Raw genomic sequence first — 21115 nt, 5'->3', positions numbered from 1 at the left:
GGACATAAAAGGGCAAAGGCGTGGGGCAGGTGGTCATTCTTGGAGAGCTGCCAGGCGCCCCATCAGGGTGCACACAGAGGCAGTGGCCCTTGCTGGATTTTGTAGAGGACACTGATGCTTCACGTTTATGTAACTTCCCACAGCACAAGGTTAGTGGGGGTGGGGACTGCAGTTCATCTGAGTGACAAGCTTGATTTCCTTTCCACCAAGACCAGGAGCTGGAGTAAAACACACAAAGGGTAGCATTCGGAGTAGGAAAGACACCACTTTTTTGGTTTATTTATTTATTGGTTGGATTTGTGAACATGTTCTGTAGCAAAATTACTAGGTCTTATTTTTATTCTTGTTCTTTAAGCCGTAGTTGGGTACCAAGGACTTACCAATAAGCCCTTCCCAAACATAAGCCCTGTCAGCACAATTGAATGTTTGCTGTGCTGAGCAGAAAATTTCTAATAATATGGCTGAACATATGCAGGACTATTAGTTTCTGGGCTTTGAAACAGTCATTGCTGGAGGGTTTCCTACCTATATAGGACATTTAAGGTAATCACACTCTCAGTGGCTGCACAATAAATGCTTTTACTCTATTATACCACTTCTGTTACTTCACTGCTCACACCCTCTCCTTTTAAATTCATGGGATTTTTTTTCCCCTGTAAAGATGGTTTTTAAGATTTCAGTGTTTACCATTGCTTTTACTCTTAATTTGATTCATTGCAAATATTGAGCACTTGCCAGCTTACCTCTTAGTAGTAGCACAGTGTTCAGTATTGAGATATTAATCCATGTATGTAAAAGGCAAAGAGAATTACCCACAGGCCCCCTGTAGCAAACGTCTGAGCTGGGATTCAAACTCAGTATGTGTGACCCTAAAGTCCATGATCTCTGTCTAAAAAAAAGGAAAATTGCCTTCACTCCCATTAGCCCAAGAGACACATTTGTTTCCCTATCATTTTGGTAATGCAAAGTGTTTATTTTTTATTATTTTTATTTTGTTGCGGCCATGCTCTATAGCTTGAATTTCCACCGAATCCAGTCCCAGGCCATTATAACCCCATTTGCTAACATCCTCTGTACTAGCTTTATGATAGCATGTTAATTTTATGTACTGCAACTTCCCTAAGGAATTTTCTAATTTTGAACACTTATCTTGATTCATCATGACATAAATGTGAATAATGATAATTAGCATGCGTGATTCCCACATTTTAAATATATCCTAAAGATAGAGCTCTTTAAGTGTGATTGCTGGGTCAAATTATGTGAACGTTTCAGAGAGTTTTTAACGTGTATGGTGAAAATATTTTTTAGAAGAGTTACAGTGTTTTCAGTATAACTAGTAAAAGCATTGTATTAAAGGTGATTTTTTTTTTTTTGCATGTTAAATGAGCAGGTACGTCTTTTCAAATTTAATGTTGCCCTTTAAAAATAGTTTAAAATAGATTTGTAGCCAATCCCAAATGGAGAAATATGGGGACAATGACCACAATTATCTGTACCTTTCCCCTTTTCTTTAAAAATGCAAAACCTTTCCAACATGTAAAATTACAAACTGTGCACATTTTGTTCTGTGGAAAATGAAGAGCCTTACAGATTCTGAGTACTGTGTAGTAACGTCAAGTCAATGAGGTTTTGCCCCTGTGTTGAAATCCTTAACTTAGTTGCCTAAATCAGCTTGATACCTTCATTGCCCAATAATTCGACCCATCTCTTGTGGTAAACCATAGTATCATTTTGACAGATTGAAGACTATTTTAGGTAGAGGAGTATAGCAGGCCAGCTAACCCTATCAATTCATGCAGTTAGATATGACGTCTTTGTTTTTCTCTCTATTTTAACTATCATCTGAATTTGATTTATTTTGATTGCTTTGCTTTATTTCCTATTAGGTGTTTGCCAAACTACTGTGAACATGGAGGAAGCTGTTCTCAGTCCTGGACTACCTTCTATTGTAACTGCAGTGACACCGGTTACATTGGCCCCACCTGCCATCACTGTGAGTAATTCATGGTTTATCCACAGTAGAATGGGAAAACATCCAGGAATACCATTATTACCTTCAGGATGTTGTCAGCATGGGGCAGGCACTTTTTACTCTTTCAGTCAACATGTGTTTCTTGAGATAATACAAATGCCGAACATTGTGGTGGTCATGGAGGGCACCTGGATGTAAGCCATATTCTCATGGAGTATATGGTCTACCAGGAAGATGGACTGGAAATGGGAAATGTTGAGGTAGAGGCGAGGCAAGGTGCTACAGGTGCACAGAGGGGAGGTATTAAGTCAACTGTGTTGTCTTTGTGGGCTTAGTTATACTGTGATAAGCAACCCAGCATCTCAGTGGCCTAAGTAGCCAGCAGTTGTGCCATGCTCACCACACATAGACAGAGGGCCCTCTTTCACATTGTCTTCATTCTGGGGTGTTGACAGAGGCTCCATCATCTGAAAGTTTGCCATGGCATGAAGAAGGAAACACAGGGAAACATGTGCCAGTTTTAAAAATCTACCTCTAAGAGGCAAACATTATTTCCACTCACATTCACATGGGCACACCTAAATTCAAGAGGGAAGGAGAGCTACCTTTTCATGAGATCTGACAGCAGAACCAACATATTGGTGATAACATATGACCACATGTCAGTGTTTGGGCAGCTTTAAATAGAAAGAGTGAGCTGAACTTGCAGTGGGACTATGTTAGGGAAAAAAGCAAAGAAGAAACTGACTATGCAAGTAGTTTTGTTGCTGAAGGACGGGGTAGGTGGAATTTCTCCATCACTACTGGGAGTGAGGTTCTTGCGATATCTTGAGAAAAGGACTTTTCTAAGACTCACACTGAGAATGAGTGGTTTTTTTTTGCGTGGAATTATATTTCTCAGTTTCCAAAGTCCCATTGTCTTTTAACGGGTCCTAGAAAATATGTAGCTGGGGGCTCATTAGATCTGAAATCACTGCTGGTGTCCAAAGTTTCTGTTCCATGGTGGAGTTGAGTCTGATGTAGCATCGGGCTATATTCAGTCCATCAGTACATTGTGTGGGTTGCACACGGTCATGAGTCATGTGGGCAGTGCAGCAGAGCATGACCCCTGCAACAGGAGTCCCAAGAGAGCAAGAGAGCTAAGAGCACAAGAGCAAAGAGAGAGAACTTTCTTTGTTCAGGAGTTATGTATCTCAGATTTTCTGCCCTTGCAGTGGCCACACCTATTTTGGCCACCGATCTGCTCCCAGGTGTGACTGATAGAAAAGCATCTTTCCACATCACCCAGACCTTACTAGGCATGAATCTATTGTCCAGTCCCTTCCCCCAGTGATCTGCAGGGAACAGACTTGGAGAATGTTATCTGCGGCTTCCTGGCAAAGCTGTATAAATGGCATGCCTGTATTATCTAGTCTCTCCCTTTCATTCCAGTTAAATAATAACCATGTTAGTGTAATGATATCAGTTTCACATGGCTGGAGAGTGCTGACAGTGAGGAGAAGCCTAGGACAGGAAGCAGGGAATGAGACAGGCTAGTACACACTAAGAATAAGGGGTGAAGGTGAAATGTCAGTGCATAGAATGAGCCTTGATTTCTATAGTTTTATAGTCTTCTTGGGGTCATCAAACAAAAATGCATGATGACATAGAGAAGGCTTGTCATTTAGAGAATTGTATGCCAAACTATGTGAAATAAACTCTAAGTGCAGTTGAGAAATACATAATCAGAAGGTGCTGGCATTAGTTGTGGGGAATTTTATGGAAAATGTGAAATTTAAAAATGATATAAAAGTTAGAGGAATGGGAAAAGGACCCTATAGAAAGATGTAAGAGCCATTCAAAGGCCGGAGCTGTCCAGAGGACTACAGCGAGACAATCCCTGAGGCAGCTCTCGCCAGTTTTCCATAAGTCTCTTCTCCTGCTGGAATGGCCCTCAGGAGTGCAGAGGGGGATAGTAGATGAGAGCTAGGCTGAAGTAAGACTCTGATGTAGAATGAGCGCTATCAAAGTTCTCATCCCTGAAGACCCCTCAGCCATTCTGTGCCTTCTTCTGTGCCTGGTAATGTGGCATTAGCCAATGATGCCCACAGAGAAGTTTAATCACATCTGAGAACAAATAGCCCAATGGCCACCATGGGATGGTTTTATTATTGCTGTTAGTTGTCTGGGGAAACAGTAAATACCGTCTTGCTCTATAATAAAATATCTTATTTAAAATTTTTATTAGAAATGTGGAACAGTGTAAAGAACAGTAGACTGAGATTGGATTTAAACTTTGCCTAGTTTTTGTACTTGAACAAGTACATGATTTCATTTCTCCAGAGCTACATTTCTTCACAGATCCTATGAAAAAAAAAACTGAAAAAAATTTTATGCTAAAATTACATATTTTATTTAAGGTTCCCAATAAATACTAATCTATAAGTGTTGAGTCTGTTTTAAGAAATTTTATTTCTAAATAGCCAAAAATAACATATACAAAAAAACATTGTAGAGCCTACAGGGTTTGGCAAAAGTAGATTTACAGTCATGAGTATGTGAAGCACAATTTATTCTTGTATTATTATTTAGTAATTATTGTACTACTTCCCATAGGAACAACTGTAAACCTACTTTTGCACCACCCTGTGTATGGGATGATCCAGATTGTAATGCCAATGCTCTTGTAAGAAGCACAGAGGCAACCAGAATGGCCTTTAATTTAATAGTGAGACAAGCCCAGTCGGGCGTGGCTCAGTGGTTGAGTGTCAACCTAGGATACAGGTGATTGGGGTTTGATTCCCGGTGAGGGCACATGCCCGGGTTTCAGGCAGCAGCCAATCAATGACTCCCTCATCATTGATGTTTCTATCTCTCTCTCTCCCTCTCCTTTCCTCTCTCTGAAATAAATAAAGATTTTTTGGGGGGAAAAAAAAGTAATAATAGACAAGAGAACCCTGAAGATCATTTAATTGGAAACTACCTAATTTTTGGCCAAATCTCATGCCATCATTTCTATGAGCTTTAGAGCTTATTCTATTCACTTTTTCTAAAGCAATTTAACAATATTTTAAGGAGTTAATCTCTATGAATTTGTTTCTTTTTTAATATTCTCCATCCATCAGGTTAAAAATAGAATATTTTTAGCTTTAAGAAAACAAAATTGATGGAACACTGTCAAGCTGATGAGCTGAACAGTCAACAGACCAAGCTTATCAGTAACATGCTTTCTCACCGCCTCTAATTCCCCTTCCTGTGAAACTGCTCAGTGCTCACAATGTGAGCAGCAGCAACAATAACCCCCCGTCTCCTTCTGGAGACCCAGCCAGGACAAAGCAGGAACACTGGTGTGATTAAGAGGTTTGACAAGCACACTTTGGATACCTGTGCAATTTAGGAATCTGTCTTTCCTCTAACTCCCTGCCCCACCCCCCACCCCCAATTGGGTAAGGATTATTGTTTTGAGTCACTTGGTAAGCCAAGTGAATGAGACTGTGCTTTCATGCTTTTAGCAAGCACATGTCCCACATGTGGGACATCAGAGATGCAAGCGGTCAAAATGAAGAAGGCAACTCACGGGACACCCTCCTATGAAAACAAGTCAAGCAAGTTCAAGATTCTGCTCTTGCGGAAATGGCAGTGTCCTTGGTTTGTTGGGGCATATTTTCTTTGATCAATCATTTACAATCAGAACAGTAAGTGTAAGGTCTTCAGAATTTTTAAATTGATAATTTATTGAGTGTTCTCTTAGTCTTTTGTCCTTTCAAGCTCTTCAGGGTTAGTTTTATTGTTTCATTATTGGTTCTTTCCAGTGAATGTGAACCAATAAGGCTGACTTACAACAGATAGAATAAACTTATTTAGCCCTGTGCATCTGGGTGAGCTGAAGAAGTGTCCCATGGACTCTCTGAGAAGTTACAAAACCAGTTATGAGTATTTAGACACAGCAGGCTATTGTTGAAAGTAGATATATCATCAGTCCATTTCAATTTTCTTTCCCCCTTACCTGATGACACATAAAAAACTTGGGTATGCAAGTTAGGTTACTTTTCAAATACACCTTGTTCAAAACCACCTATTTTATGGAAAAGATGGTGAATGTGTGGGCAATTCTTATTCAGTCTGTGGCAGCTTCCCCATTTGAGGAGAAAACATGAGATTACTGCTTACCCCATGAGCTTCCTTTGAACACTATTATATTATGACTGCCCATTGCTTTTGGCTAGAAATTTTTTTGTCTAAGTTGTATCCTGTCCTCCAGAATAGTAGCCAAAGGTAAAACAACATTAGCAGCTCAAGTCAAGCCCTGGCCACCTAAGGAACATTCAAGGCCTTTAGACCACAAGACACAGTTACCACGGGTTTTAGTTTTATACAGTGTGCAAGTTTAGAAGTTGTGTATTTAAAGCCAAACTTCTAAGTACTCGGGGTATGTTTTGGTCCTGGTATATCGTGTCTACCTTATTAGAAATCCAAGTTAAGATTGAAAGGTGTTTTTATTATGGGAGCTTACTGTACAGATCAATCTATAACATCCTGGTAAACTGAGATGGGTGTCATTACCATCTTTATTTTATGGATGAGCACATTGAGGCCCAGAAAGAATATATAACTTCCTCCAGATCACAGGGCTAGTAAGTGCTGGAGCTGGTACTCTGATGGAGTGAATCAGGAGGCAGATGTCAGATGCTTAGGCCCTATATCTGATTTCCTTCCTCAAACAAATAAGACATTTGTAAACCACTGTGTATGAACTTAGTGACGGGGCGTTCATGACATTCTTCATATTGTTATAGACACACTATGATATTGTGATGCCCTAAATGAGCATGCAGTTCTAGAAGACAGTTATGAGAAAGATTTGTGTCCTAGGATAATCATCACATTATCATTAAAGTAAGTAGATGCATTAGGGTTTGAAGAACAGCTAACAGGACAGACATAAGGACTAGGAAAGCCTACTGAGAACAGAGAGACTGGCCAGAGCCAAGACCTGATGGTAGGAATATATATGCTATGTTTTGGCACAATGCAGATGTTTGCCTGGCTCAAGAGAGGAGCGATGGATAGATTTATTCATTCCTGAAGCCCAAATGGGATCCCTATAAATCATTTTTCCCTAAGGGAAATCTGAGTACACTTTCCATTCTGACCAGAGCTTTTCACATTATACAACTGCCTATAAATACCACCTTAATGATTAAGTCATGAATAGTCCGTTAAATCACACTTTTGTTTTTATTTAACCATTTTAACATTTTCCTTTTTTGAGAGGAGGGACTCTGTGTTTTTCCCAAGTATATGTTATTATAACCAACCTTTTCAGTGAGCATCTTCGTGTTATTATTTTTAACCCCACATGTCCTATTGTTTTCTTGAACTAGCCTTGGAAATGGCATCACTGAGTCAAAGATTATGAATAGTTTTAAGGATCCTGATTCATATTGCCAACTTGCTTTCTTAAAACCTTGCTACAATTTATACTCTGATCAATATTTTCTGACATCTTGCCTTACCTTCTCTGTTCGACATGTACTTTTACTAAAACATTTGCATATCAAAGTGGAAATTATAATTGACCGTCATGGTGAGTTCCAGGTGAAGCAGGGTTTTGATTTTCAGAAGACGTGTACAATAGGAAGAAGATTGTTTCCACAGAATTTTATTTTATCAAACTATAAGTACCTTCTGAAAGCATATGTGGCATCAGTAACTATGTACTTGATTATTACTTTCACAGTGAGTGCAATACATGATACAAGTACTTATTTATTACCCATATGTCTCCTATTGAGTGGGACGTCCCTTGATCTTCTCACTAGCTCTGTGTGGTGACATTCACATGTGCCCTCTTCAGGGCCTCATCACCATTCCTCAGCTTTGCTAATCCCTTCCACAGTGCCGCCTCTCTGACATCCTGATAATGCCTTTCAGCTCACTTTTCAGCTTGGCAAGAGGATGTCAACTTTCTTTCTCTCCTAAGCCTGATATAGTGCTTCTCCCATTGGGCGGTCAATATCCAGGTATTGATTGGAAGCATATCAAGTCATCTGGCTATCACACCCTACAGCAGTCATCACAGAGGGATCACACTTTTGCTATTTCAATAGTAGGTAAATGGACCTCTAACTGCATGGCATTTTAGGGTTGGAACAAAAGGTTGAAGGGGGGGGAATTTCACTAATAAGTGGGTTTATTTGAAAGCATCACTCATATCCCTTAGCTTGGGTCAACTCATATTCTAAAATTATTCTATGGGTTTCCTGTTAAGATGTAAATAGATGTATCTTCATTCTTAACTCTGAATGTCATCAGCAGATGTTCCCAGCTGCAAGTAGACACCTAAAAAGAACAGAAAAGTCAGTAATGAATTGTTGAGGCCATACCCTGGTTCATTTTATGACACTAACTGCAGATTTTTGTGTCACCATTATTTTTATTCATGTTAACCCTTTATTGTGACTATAAACTCTTTTAGGGAAGGGCCTATGTCTTATTTATATTTTTACTAACTGTTTCCAAAGGTTGATGACATAGAGGCCATGTCACATATTTGGTGAGACAGATAATTAAACGGAAAGAAGTATTTTGGTGTGTTAGACGGGGACTACATATGGACAGGGTGACGTTGGAATCGTCCCTGTGCCTCCAGCCCCTGTCTAATCCCTGGCACAGAGTAGAAACGGGCTGTTTGCTATGCACACACATAGGTAAATGAGATATATGTACACAGTTATGTCAGGTTAATGGGGTAAGTGCACTGTCAATTTCTGGGGAAGGTGAGGAAGTTTCTAGAATAATTGACCTTTGAACAGAGACATGAAAGATGAGAAAGAAAAAGAGCAAGGAGAGGGGAGAGTGAGCAGCAGGCACAAAGGCAGACGGGCGTGAGGGTCCTGCAGCAAAGACGTAGCTTTGAGATGCCCAGCAGAGCTGGAGGAGACCTGACGGGGAAATGGAGGGAGGCGCAGAGGCAGAGAAGGAGGCCAGACTAGACATAAGCTGAGAGGCGCTTGCTTCTTGGCTGGGCATCTAGAAGCAGCCGCAGTTTGTTCATTTAATTTTAATGCTGGAATTGACTTGCTGATATTTATTTTGTTGTTTGCTTTTTTGTTTATCGGTTTCCTTTTAGGGCTATAACTGTGATGTTATTGTTGAGCATGCACTAAGTTGGAAGGTGTGGATGCAAGAGAGAGATACTGGATGCTATTTGCAATTGTGTGGGTAGCAAATAATGAGAATCAGAGCAAGTTAGAAAGATGGGCTATGACTTGAAAGACATATCTAAAATTGGATTAACTCTTGAAGACAAATCAAGCACAGCAGAGAGAAGGATGCCTGTTAGGTTTTAGCTTGGAAAAGTTCCTGACTGAAGGATGTGGTGACTAAGTTCTGAGCTCCGTCTGGGCCTGGTGGTCAAATGTCAAATCTAGGCCAACAATTTACAAGACTTATAACCTAGGGAGGGTTATATGAGCTCTATGTACTTTACTTTCCTCATTTGTGATATAGGCTAATAATAGCATTGACCTAGCAGGAGTATCATGAGCATTTAATAAAATAATCCCTGTAAAGTATTTAGCTGGTGCCTGTCAAGTGCTGTAGTCAGTTCAGTTTGGGGCATGGAGTTTGCATGGAGAGACAGAGGTGCCCACTGTGCAGAAGCAGCTGGAAAGCCCCAGCACAGGTCCAGGTGAAGGTCAGAGTCCCTGGGTATATGGTTGCTGAAGCCTTTTGAGTCGATGAAGTCAATGAGACATGGTAGGCCAAGGCTGGAACCTGCAATGCCACATTTTAAGGGGTTCAAGAAGATACAACTGAGACCCAGCTAACAAGGAATGGCAAGGGAGGCAATTAGAACCAAAACAAAGCTGAAACCTAAAAGCAGAAGGAAGAGTTTCAGGAACAGATTATTAACAGAAATGTCCAAATGGCATCCCCAAATGACACATAAAGACGAGTCCATCAGTGTGGTTGGTAATTGTTGAATGACTAGACAGGTATTTAAAAAAGAAACTGGAGGAAAAACCAATAAGGGAAAGAAAGAGACCATTTTCTTATACAGGTGACCCATGACTGTGGCAGTATTGGGATGTATTGGAAGTTTCTGCTCCAAGAGAATTTGCTAACTGGTGATTATCATAGCTGTTGTCAGGGTGAAGTGATTCAAAACTATTACCTGCCTTGATATGAGTGAACTCCCCTTCAGGAGAAAAGACCAATTCCCATTAGTAAACAAGCAATGCAAGGCAGTGTGTGTTTGCATGCATGCTACTGGCTGCAAGGTGGTGGTTACTCATTGAGGGGAGAAGTCAGGGCAGGCCAAGCTGAGTGTGAAAGATCCTCAAAGGACTGATCAGGACTGAACACAGGGCACAGAAGTCTCAGGAGAAAATCAGTAAAGGAGTTAGGTAAGAATGAGCACAGAGTGTTTGAGTTTCACTCAAGGTGCTTGCCTGAGAAGGGAATGAACATTCTTTGAGCTCCTTTCAGTGCGATTCACTGTACTCAGGGGTTTAGATAAATCATCTCAGTTTCTGAGACTCCCTTACATTCTTTGCTGTCATCTTATTTCACTATGGCAATTCTTCAAACACCGGGTCTTCACATACACAAATCTCTTGACCAGAAAGAATCCTTATCACTTTCATGGCCTGAGTCACTCTGTCAACTGGGAGGAGCCTGACCCAGGCCTTTGCTCAACATGGCTTGCCCCTGCTCCTGCAGCATCCGCTCACAGAGGACTCATATGCCACAGTAGAGTTGAATGTTTGGTTCTTGGTTTCCTTTCAGAACTGCAAAATTTTTGTGCATTCCTTTCTGTATATCTGGCATCTACAAACACATAGTAGATCAATAAACACTCCTTTATAGCCAAAATGCTTAAAACCACAGAGCTGTGGAAGGGGGATTTGAACTCAGTTCTAGATGGCTAGAAAGCTTCCTCATCACATTACCACATCTCTAAGTGGAAGAACAAATACTTTAAAATATATTATGGAGCTTGGTGGGATTTAAAAACAAAACTGATGCAAAAGCTTATTATCAGAGAGAGGAAAGAATGAAAGGTATATTCTCACCTCTGATTGGTTTTCTTCCTTTTGAACATATCTCAACCATTTAAGAGTTTCACACAGTTGTTTCCTACATGTTAATTTGTTGTATTTGTTCTTTCCTTCCTTCTTCTCAAACCCCTTTTCCCTCTTTAATTGAAACTACGGTAAAGCTAACTTCAAATGCATTGCATTGACAGAGTGCAAGAAACATAATCACAAGCTCTGGCTTTATTCCAAGTCCTTAGATGCAACAAAAAAATCCCCAAATATGAGAGAATATCATTAACTGGAGATGATTTAATTGTTGATGTTGCCTTCCTTTAGAGAATCATTGATATTTACTTTGAACACCGAGCAGAAACAATGAGCATTTATTTCTACTTTCAATCAACAGAAGACTAATTACCACAGAAATACAAAGCTCCAGTGTGTCTCTGAGTTAGAAGTAATCTAGGCTGGATACATACATATTAAACTCAATACATGAACACACGTCTTCCATCTGTGCCTCAGCTGTGGATTCAGAATGATCTATGTTATATTTATAGCTTTCTGGTCTTAGACAAATAACTTTTTTCAGCCTCGGTTACTTGATCTCTAAAATAATAACTCATTGAAATAGTTACTGTGTGGATTGGAGGAACGAAATGGAAAATATCTAGCATAATATTTGGGATTTGGCATTTCTATGTTAAATGGTATCTCTTATATATTTAAAATTATGTTTTTGAAAGTTTAGGGACATTTTTCATGTAAGAGATGTTTGATAATTTATCTTCCTATACTACCAAATCATTTAGATCTAGGAACACTTTTTATACTGTAGATTATAGAATTAATATTAGGAATTGCCATCAGAGGAAGAGCTGAGAGGAACTATGTCACGGGAAGAGGGCCAGACAGGGCTCAGGAGTTCTGGGTCAGATCTGGCTCTGCCACAGTGACCTCAGCAAGGCACGTGGTTCCTGTAACTCATGTTCTTCAGGGGACAATGCAGGTTAGACATAGACTATACGTGGTCCCTAAGGAAGATGACTTTGATATGCTCTGGAGGAATGAATCAGAATGAGCATGTTGGTTCACTGGGGTGTGTTATAATCACACTGCATGGTTCCCCCTTTTCCTCTGTGCTGTTTTCTAATGTTCTAGCTCAGAATAATATTTACATCTACCACTTAGCCCAAGTCTTGTCTAAGGCTTAGAAAACAAGCAGTGCTCTTTCTCACTATTACCTCAAATAACCTTTAAAAGTAAACATTTTAGAACATCAGAGGAGCTTTGTAAGGATCACCAATGTGTACAGCTCTTGCATCTTGCCCTTGCAACATTGGGTTAAGTTAAATCACTGTGGTTTTCATTTGGAATAATCAAGTCAAAGCGTAATAAGCAACAGAGAAAGAAGGTGATTTCTCAGTATAACTTATCAGTTTTGTTTAAATAATAGAATGAGATTTTGTCTAAATTTTCATAAAATGAAGGGAATTCTCAGTACGCTCAGTTTGAAGTTTGCCAAAAATACTTTGATTATGTAATTGAGAGACAGAATTCATAAATTGTTTCTTCATTCATTAAAATTCTATAACACAATAACACTCTGACCTATGGCAAGTAATTTCACCAATTTGAGTCTCACTGTGTCATATACCCAGAGAATATAATAGGATCTGTCCCTCATTGCTGCTGGGATACATTCATGAATCAGTGGGCGTGAAAACTCTTTGACAAGTTCCATTCTAACCTTTCCTTATAGATTCCTTCCTCTTACATATTTACATCATTTTGTTCTCACTGTAACCTTGGTGAGGGACAAGGAAAGTGTTTAAAGAAAGGGTCCAAGATTCAGAGCAGTTGAGAATGGAGAGTCCAAGGACATTTGGTTACAAGACCTGAGAAGGGCTAACCCCCAGGTATTCTTGTCGTCCGACTTTGTCAGTGTGAATGTCCTACAAAAGTTTCTTCGGCTATATCATGCTCTACCTGTTGTTAGTGAAACTCTGATGTAATTTTAAAATTTAGTTTTTGTCACTGTTCTCTAAAAGAAATTCTGAGTAATCATTTCTCAGCTTTAAGTGTTGATATGAGCCTGCTTCTCAGCTCCGAAAGTGGCTCTTTATCTGGAGCCTGCCTGAATCACAAACAGTTCCCATTTGTGGCCCCGTGAGCATCCATGTTATAGCAGCTCTGATCCACTTTTCACTTTTTAAACACATCAACATCTTTCCATCACACCATTCTTTAGCCCTGGATGCTCTTCCTAACTTTTCCTCCAGATAATTCTGAATTTTACCTCAACACTCTGCTTGAGCATCTCCTTCGTGGGCACAAGTGGCTGCAATGCCCGGCCTTTTGCTCTTTCTTTGGCTGAGTTTCAGCTTGGTGAGGTCAGGCACTTTGGTTTTTCACACACATATCTGGGTGCGGAGCATGTTGAGGACATTGCACATGCAGAGTGAGTGCTGTAGGGATGGAATATCGATTCTGAGCTCGTCAGCGCATCAGGAGCTGTGTTTGTGTGTCTTCTCATTGAAAGAAGGTAAAAGACAACAGATCATGTGATGTCCCACAGATCTGTTAGCCTTTCTTTCTGACCATGAAGAGAAATAGCCTATTTTTAATTTGATGAAAAAAAACGGGGTTACTGCTTTGAATTTAAAGCCTAAGTTCTTAGAGATCTCCACATCGAGGCCCCTGTGACTCCGAAACTGGCCTGCAGATCATCTGTCAGTTGGCAGAGCTGACGTGTGTGATTTCCAGACACTGGCATAAGTAGGACTTTGCGTAAGTAAATAGATGTCGAAAATATGAAAAGGAGATGAAGCTGTCCATCATCATGGCAGGACATGTAACTGAGTTGATTATTCTGTCAAGGAGAAGATGTCAAAGTCAATTTTCTGCAGCACAGACTTCCTGCTGGCAGCTGATGTGGTGATGAAGGCCTTGGCAATCACCCCTCACTCTCGTCCCCCTGATCCTGTGGACGTGGTGGCTGGAAGGGGAAGTCAGTGAATCCGTCTGCCAACACATTTTTTAACTTATGCATGTTGATGAAATGGTCATTCAGTGGAATGACCATTATATAACTTGCAGGCTGAAGAGGCCTGGAGCTCACACGCCTTCTGAGTAAGGACCTATGTCCTCTAGCTTCTCTTTAAGATGGCCTGTGGCCCAATGACATGATTAGGGGATTGTCAAAAGATGCAGAAAATAAATGTGTGGGTTTTTTTTATTTTGTCTTTTTTTATGGAGATGAAGCATGAAAATAAGACTTGTGATTTTTTTTAATTCGGTTGCCCGTGTTCAATTCCAAGCTCTGGCAATTACTAATTAACCTGGGAAACATTACCCAACTTCTCTGTACCATGGTGTTGTGATCTGTAATGGAGGAATGATATGTCTGTCAGGATCTTTGATGATTATGTGAGATACCCAGAGCAGCAGTTACAGGAGGCCCTTGTTTTCTTACTCTGCCTCATGGACACTTCACACTTCCACCTTTTCTTGTCTTCTGTGGGTAACACCTAGGCTAGTAACAAATGCTGGCTTCTAGGTGTGGAAAGGATCTTTGACTCTAGGCATGGTATTTGCATCCTACCTCAAGTCAGTGCTGTAGAAACACCCCAATCAATACCTCTTACTATCATTGTGCTTCTCTGGTGTCTGGAAGGTCGGTTGCTCTTAGAAGCTGACTGTCTCTGGCTAGATGTTGTTATGTCCTCATTGAGATGACTATGGAAACCTACCACGCAAGCCCTCTTTGCCGAGTTTTGAGGAGTTCCCAGAGAATGGGACATGCCATCATTTTCTCCCACCACTATTCACACCTCAGTTGCTTAGAATGAAATACCGTGTTACTGGGCACCCTAATTCTTGAAATCACTGGATTCAGAATTAGGTAATAGTAATCAGGATGAGACTTTGAAGGCTAGCAGTAGGTGAGAACCCGTGAGAGGGAAGGGGGGTTTGCCTGAAATAACTTTTTCCATCCAGGTTGCTGCCTTTTTGTTCACCCAGTAGTACTCCACAGAATGCATCATAGTTTGTGTTTCTAGATAAAGCAGCTGATTCTCAGGATCCCTGGGTGAGGCTGCTGGCTTCTGTGACAGGATCTGTCCTGTAGGTGCCACCTGGCACCCCCAGTGTCTCTTGATGGCAGAGGTGAGTTTCAGCCCAGGGGTGAAGGAGAGCTCTTCTCCTAGCACCTACTGATAGTGGAGTTCCCAATGAGTCCCCCTCACTGGTACTGCCAGGTCCACCTGGTATGGTTAGAGGTGGTCCCTTTAGATTCAGCGGGATGGGCACTGGGGGAGAATGTTCCTACCTGCTGCCTTCTGTTGCTACATTAGAGTTTAGAGTCAGAAAACTCTAGACTTGGGTCCCCTTTCTGGGCCAGGGCAAGGGTGGAGAAGCACTGATGATGTGTTGTCTCTTCAGTCCTGAGGTCTCAACTAGGTCACCTTCCTTTTTCGACATTTGAGAGTTCTCCTTGGTTCCTTTTGCACTAAGGAGCAGGGTGATAGCTCTAATTAGCAATCAGGATCAGGGAGAAACAGGCTAAACCATCCTGTCTGAACTAGAAGCTCCCCAATAGGCTGCAGAGTGCGATTTTTAAATATACACAAACAACACGTGACTTTTAAATTTAAATTTTAAATAGGTAAATTGTTCACGGGAATCACAAACCAATCCCAATGAAAAGATGTGCAGGAAAACTCTGATTTTCATTCCTATCTTCTATCTGCTAGGCCTATCCCCAGACTATAATAGGTCACTTGTGTCTTCTACCTGAGTTTCCTTATAGAAATACAAGTAATACAAATGCATATTCTATACACTGCTTTGCACTTTGCTGGTTTGAAATCATGATCTATCTTAGGGCTCATCTCCTCACAGCAGCGCGGAGGGTTCCATCATGCTGTTCTCATTCGCTGGGAATTCGGTTGTAGAGTTGAGCCACAATTTATTTTATAAGGCAAGTTGATAGGCTTTTAAAGATTTTTTTTCTAATCTCGTACAAATACAGCCACAATGAACTTGAACATAAGCCATTTCTCACACTTGTAGGTATATCTGTATATATTCCCAGAGAGGGATTTCTAGGTCAAGGGATGTATGTTATTTTGCCACATGTTATCAAATTGCCTCCACAGGCATTGAGCCAATTTTCACTGCTGCTAACAATGCATGAGCTGCCAGGCTCCCCACATCCTCACTGACAAAGAGTGTTGTCAAAAGTCTGGATTTTTGCCAGCTTGATAATTATTTCTTGAGAAAATAGAAATAGCTTCTTTAAGGCAGTGGTGCTTAGCAAACGATAGCAGAGCTCTGTGAGTGTCGGGTCCTCCTCACAGCCATAGTTACACTGTTCATGACACTAGAAAGGACCCAGTCTATATCCGTAGTTATGTATTTCTATCTATATTTGTACGTAGTCCTATGTGGATACATCTGAATTAAGAGAAATATGTTTATATATACATATACACATACAAGTTATATATGTTATAGTTACATAGAAGTATATACTTAGAAAACTATGAGACTGTATATATATATGTGTGTGTGTGTGTATATCTACATATCTGTCATCTATCTATCTATTTATCTATCTATCATCTATCATCTATCTATCATCTATCATCTATCATCTATCTATCATCTATCATCTATCAATCTATCTATCTATCATCTATCTATCTATCTATCTATCTATCTATCTATCTATCTATCTATCATCTATCTATCATCTATCTATCTATCTATCTATCTATCTATCTATCTATCTATCTATCATCTATCTATATCATCTATCATCTATTTATCATCTATCTATCATCATCTATCTATTATCTATCATCTATCTATCTATCTATCATCTATCATCTATCTATATCATCTATCATCTATTTATCATCTATCTATCATCATCTATCTATTATCTATCATCTATCTATCTATCTATCTATCTATCATCTATCATCTATCTATATCATCTATCATCTATCATCTATCTATCATCATCTATCTATTATCTATCATCTATCTATCTATCTATTTATCTATCTATCTATCTATCATCAATCATCTATCATCTATCTATATCATCTATCATCTATTTATCATCTATCTATCATCATCTATCTATTATCTATCTATCTATCTATCTATCTATCTATCTATCTATCTATCATCTATCATCTATCATCTATCTATATCATCTATCATCTATTTATCATCTATCTATCATCATCTATCTATTATCTATCTATCTATCTATCTATCTATCTATCTATCATCTATCTATCTATCTATCTATCTATCTATCTATCTATCTATCTATCATCTATCATCATCTATCTATCATCATCTATCATCTATCTATCTATCATCTATTTATTCTGCCTTAAAGGAGTTCAGAGGACAGCGCTCTATGTATCTGAAGGGATTTACAAGGCAGCAGGAATGAATGCCTTGGGGCCAACAGGAGCTCAGGTTGACAGGCGGACTGCAGAGGGAAGGCGGTGGACAACCCCGCTGGGCGTCACAAGTAATCTGGGGCAAGGATACGCTTTTTTAACTTTCTAATTCTTCAAATATTTTCTCTGAACAGCATGGGTCCTTTTACTTCTGTATTAGTAGAGATCATTTCAAGTTGCTTAATTATAAATTGAAATCATGTTAAGGTAGGAATAAAGTGAAGGGGGAGAAGACGTGACGGTTGAGAGGCTCTCTGTGATGGTCTTCTCTGCTCCCTCGTCTTCCGGCTTGAAAAGTCCAATCCTCTAATTAGAAGAAGAACATAAAAGTGAGTGCCCAGCTCCCCATGTGATTTCTTTAGGAAATCAAAGCACTCCCGTTTTCAATTTTCTAGCGTGACAACATAAAACGATCTCATTAAGGACCTGGTGAAATATTGGTAAATTTAGGCAAAGTTCAGACTGCAGTGAATTAAAAAAGTGTTTGAGAGTTTGTACAAAAATTGGATAACTTCAGATTTAAGTTTTCGGGAAGCTGAAACTGAACAAAAAGGAAAGCTCACAGGTAATGATCAGTCCAGAGGCAAGCTCCCCATCCCGCAGGCTGAGCAGGGGCCCAGCGGCGAACTGACGCCGGAGACGCTGCTCAGTGGGCAGAGCCGCGCGGTCTGCACGTGGAGGGCCCAGCCTGCTGGGGAAGGGGCTTCAGCTATATGTGCACACAGTGGGTCTCCAATGAGCAGAGCCGTCTTCCCCAGGTGATAGCTGTGTCCGAGTGCAAATAGGGAACTGACTCTGGAACCCAGAGGAGGTGCCTTCTTAAACTGGGCTCTTTCACAAACAAGGGTCTGGGGTTTAGAGTAGCTTTTAAATTACTCAGTAAAACAGATGGTGAAATCTCTCTCTGCCCTAAATTGGCCACAAAATGAATCTTGCAAGATTAAAATGTGAGTGATCTGGAAACACTATAAATTGAAGCTTCCGTATACATCTGATGACATTTTCCATTTCAAGGAGTTTCCTGTCATCCAGAATGAGTTGTTTCCTTTGGGTAGGAGGGTCGGTGGCTGCCCCTGGTCTGTGGGTGTGCAGGCACGTGGTTAGGGAACAGATAGCTCCTGTGTCTGGCAAGCAGCTACATCAGCCCAGCAGCATCCACCCAGCCGCACCAGCCCAGCATTTGGCGGGGGGGTTGCTGCTGGCCTGGCTTTGCCTCTCTGGGAATTAGAGTTTGACGCTAAGAGGTGGCATAGTTTCCCCGTCGAGCTTTCATTTACAACAATCTCCCATCAGGAGCTTTAACTCAACAAATGTGACCAGGACAACAGGGTGAGTGAAGACTCACCCAGTTTGGAAAGGGGCTGAAGTTCAGTGTGATATGTCTATTCATAGAAATGAAAACAGATTCCGTGAATGAGGAGAGCCCGCTCCAGGACCCCTTCGCAGGGTGCTGCCTGCGCCGCTCAACAAAGTGAGTGTTCCTCTTGGGGCTTCTCCTGGTGGGTACCAATCACATGGAAAATATTTTTTTCAGCTTCACATTTTATTTTTGGTAATGTCAATAAACTTCCAAAATATCCATTACTTTTTTACTTCAATGTAAAACAATGTGAGAATAGAACTTAAAAAATTAAAATACATGTTCCATTTTCTTATCTGGTTACCTAATAAACAAGACTTAATATAATGGGAGTTAAATATTAATATTTTGTTAGTATCCCTAGTACCAAATATATCTATTTTTAGGAATATATTCAGCAAGCATTCAAACTCACTTTGTTTTTAATGCCCCCTCCAGTTTTTAGTAAGGTAAAATACACGTAATTTAAAATTTGCCACCTTAGCCATTTTTAGGTGTACAGTTTAGTGGTATTAAATGCATTCATTATGTGCTACCATGGCCACCACCCATCTCCAGAACTTTTTCATCTTGGAAATCTGAGACTCTATTAAATAATTAAATGATACATTAAATAATACTCTCTATGCCATGTAAACGTTTATCAATGTGGTTGAAACTGGGGGAAAATTCCTGCAAGTTGGTAAACCACAAGTAAGATTTAGAAGAATTCCCCAGAGATAACGTTCGGCTGCTACGGTCAGAGGTGCCTCTCTCCACGCCGCGCGCAGGTCCGGCGCTGGGCGCGGCGGTGGCGCCCCCCCGCGGGCTGGCGGCTGGCAGCAGGAGGCCCCGTCCGGATGGGCGGCGGCGCCCCCCGCGGGCTGGCGGCTGGCAGCAGGAGGCCGCGTCCGGGCGCGGGGGCGGGGGGCAGCGGCCAGGCCGCGCGGGGCGCGGAGACTGAGTGCGCACCGCAGCGCCCGCCCCCCCCCCCCGCCCCCCAGGCGCCCGCGGCGGCTGCAGCGCCCGGGCGTGAGAAGCAGGACCCTGGGGAGGTGGGAGAAAGGCAGCCCCGCTGACCGCGTGCCGTTAAATATTTTATTTTAGCCTATTGTCATTAAATGTCTTACTTTTACAAAGTTGGCAGCTTTGTAACATGTCAGCTTGGTTTGGCTAAACTGTATTCACCCAAATTTTCTTTCCTAGCTCTTTGTACTTGGGGAAACCACAAGAGAGACCCCGTGGGCCTGCGAGGTGGCGGGAGCAGCGCCGCGCCCGCCTCGCGCCCACTGGCCGGTCTGCGCCCACGCGCAGGCGGGGCGGCGCCCACCCCACACCCAGGCCGCTCCCGGGTTTCAGTTGGTCCTCCTGGGCTCTGGGCATGAACGGGCCTTGCTCGTGTCTTTCTCCCTCACCTCGCACCCAGCCCGCCTGCCCTCTGGACTGGGCGGCGCGCTCCAGCTCCCAGGCAAAGACGACAGCCTTACAGGCGGCCCGCAGGCCCTGTAGCAGACCCTCCGACAGACCCACGTCTGTCTCCTGAGCGCTGCTCCTGACAACCCCGCGGATACGCAGGCTTACAGGACCACGTAACCATGCAAACACATGCCCAGGTTACCTTAGGGCTTTGCGAGGGGCCGGGAGCTTTAGCTTCTGCAGCTTTGCAATAAATTTATCTCTGGCCCAAAGACTGTGCCTGCGTTTCCTCTTTGGTGGTCATGTTGTTTCACAACAATCAGTATTCTGTGAACCCTGGGATGGTGAGAAAGATTTGTGAGTGTAATCTGGTCGGAAATATCACAGCACTTTGTGTATAAACTGGATGGAAATGCGCATCTCACGCATGGGTTCCCTGGGTAACAAAGTTAAACGTCCTCTCAGCAGCAGTAGTGCCGGGCATTTTGTTTATCTCAGTGTCAAGTATATGTGGATGGCTCATAGTAAAGATACACTTTTATCACTGTTAAGTTTCCTTTTTACAGCTTGAAAATAGGCATTCAACAATTCATACAGCAAGATGCATTCTCTATGCTGTGCAATTGCAAACTAGTAGCTTATTTTAGCAGCCCGGCCTCTGGGCCCAGGGTCCTGGGCTCGCTAGCAGTGATGGTAACAAAGACAAATACACACCGTAATTGTCCTCAAGGATGCCTTCAAGGTACCTTCACTAGGACTTCCTTATTTCTCTTCCCTTTTGAGACCAGTTTTAGAAACCTATGAGCCCAGTATAAGTATTTTATGAGTTTTTATTTGTTTTCTGCAGGTAGAGGTGAGAACAAGGAGTTTAGAGTGG

The 21115-nt window shown here is 41.4% G+C and overlaps 1 protein-coding gene across 2 annotated transcripts in view; it reads left to right on the top strand.

Annotated features, from left to right (window-relative positions):
- CNTNAP5 (contactin associated protein family member 5) overlaps window positions 1-21115 on the top strand; it is a 724101-nt gene that overhangs the window by 434204 nt on the left and 268782 nt on the right. For both annotated transcript variants that reach the window (XM_087819922.1, XM_087819923.1), the window contains one exon: window positions 1890-1996. In XM_087819922.1, the coding sequence (XP_087676048.1) occupies window positions 1890-1996 (107 nt within the window). The remainder of the gene's footprint in view (window positions 1-1889; window positions 1997-21115) is intronic.

This window comes from Miniopterus natalensis, chromosome 8 (assembly GCF_054644295.1).
Source record: "Miniopterus natalensis isolate mMinNat1 chromosome 8, mMinNat1.hap1, whole genome shotgun sequence".
NCBI classification, from domain to species: Eukaryota; Metazoa; Chordata; class Mammalia; order Chiroptera; family Miniopteridae; genus Miniopterus; species Miniopterus natalensis.
Note: the sequence above shows the minus strand (reverse complement) of the source record. Positions and strands in the feature narration are given on the sequence as shown.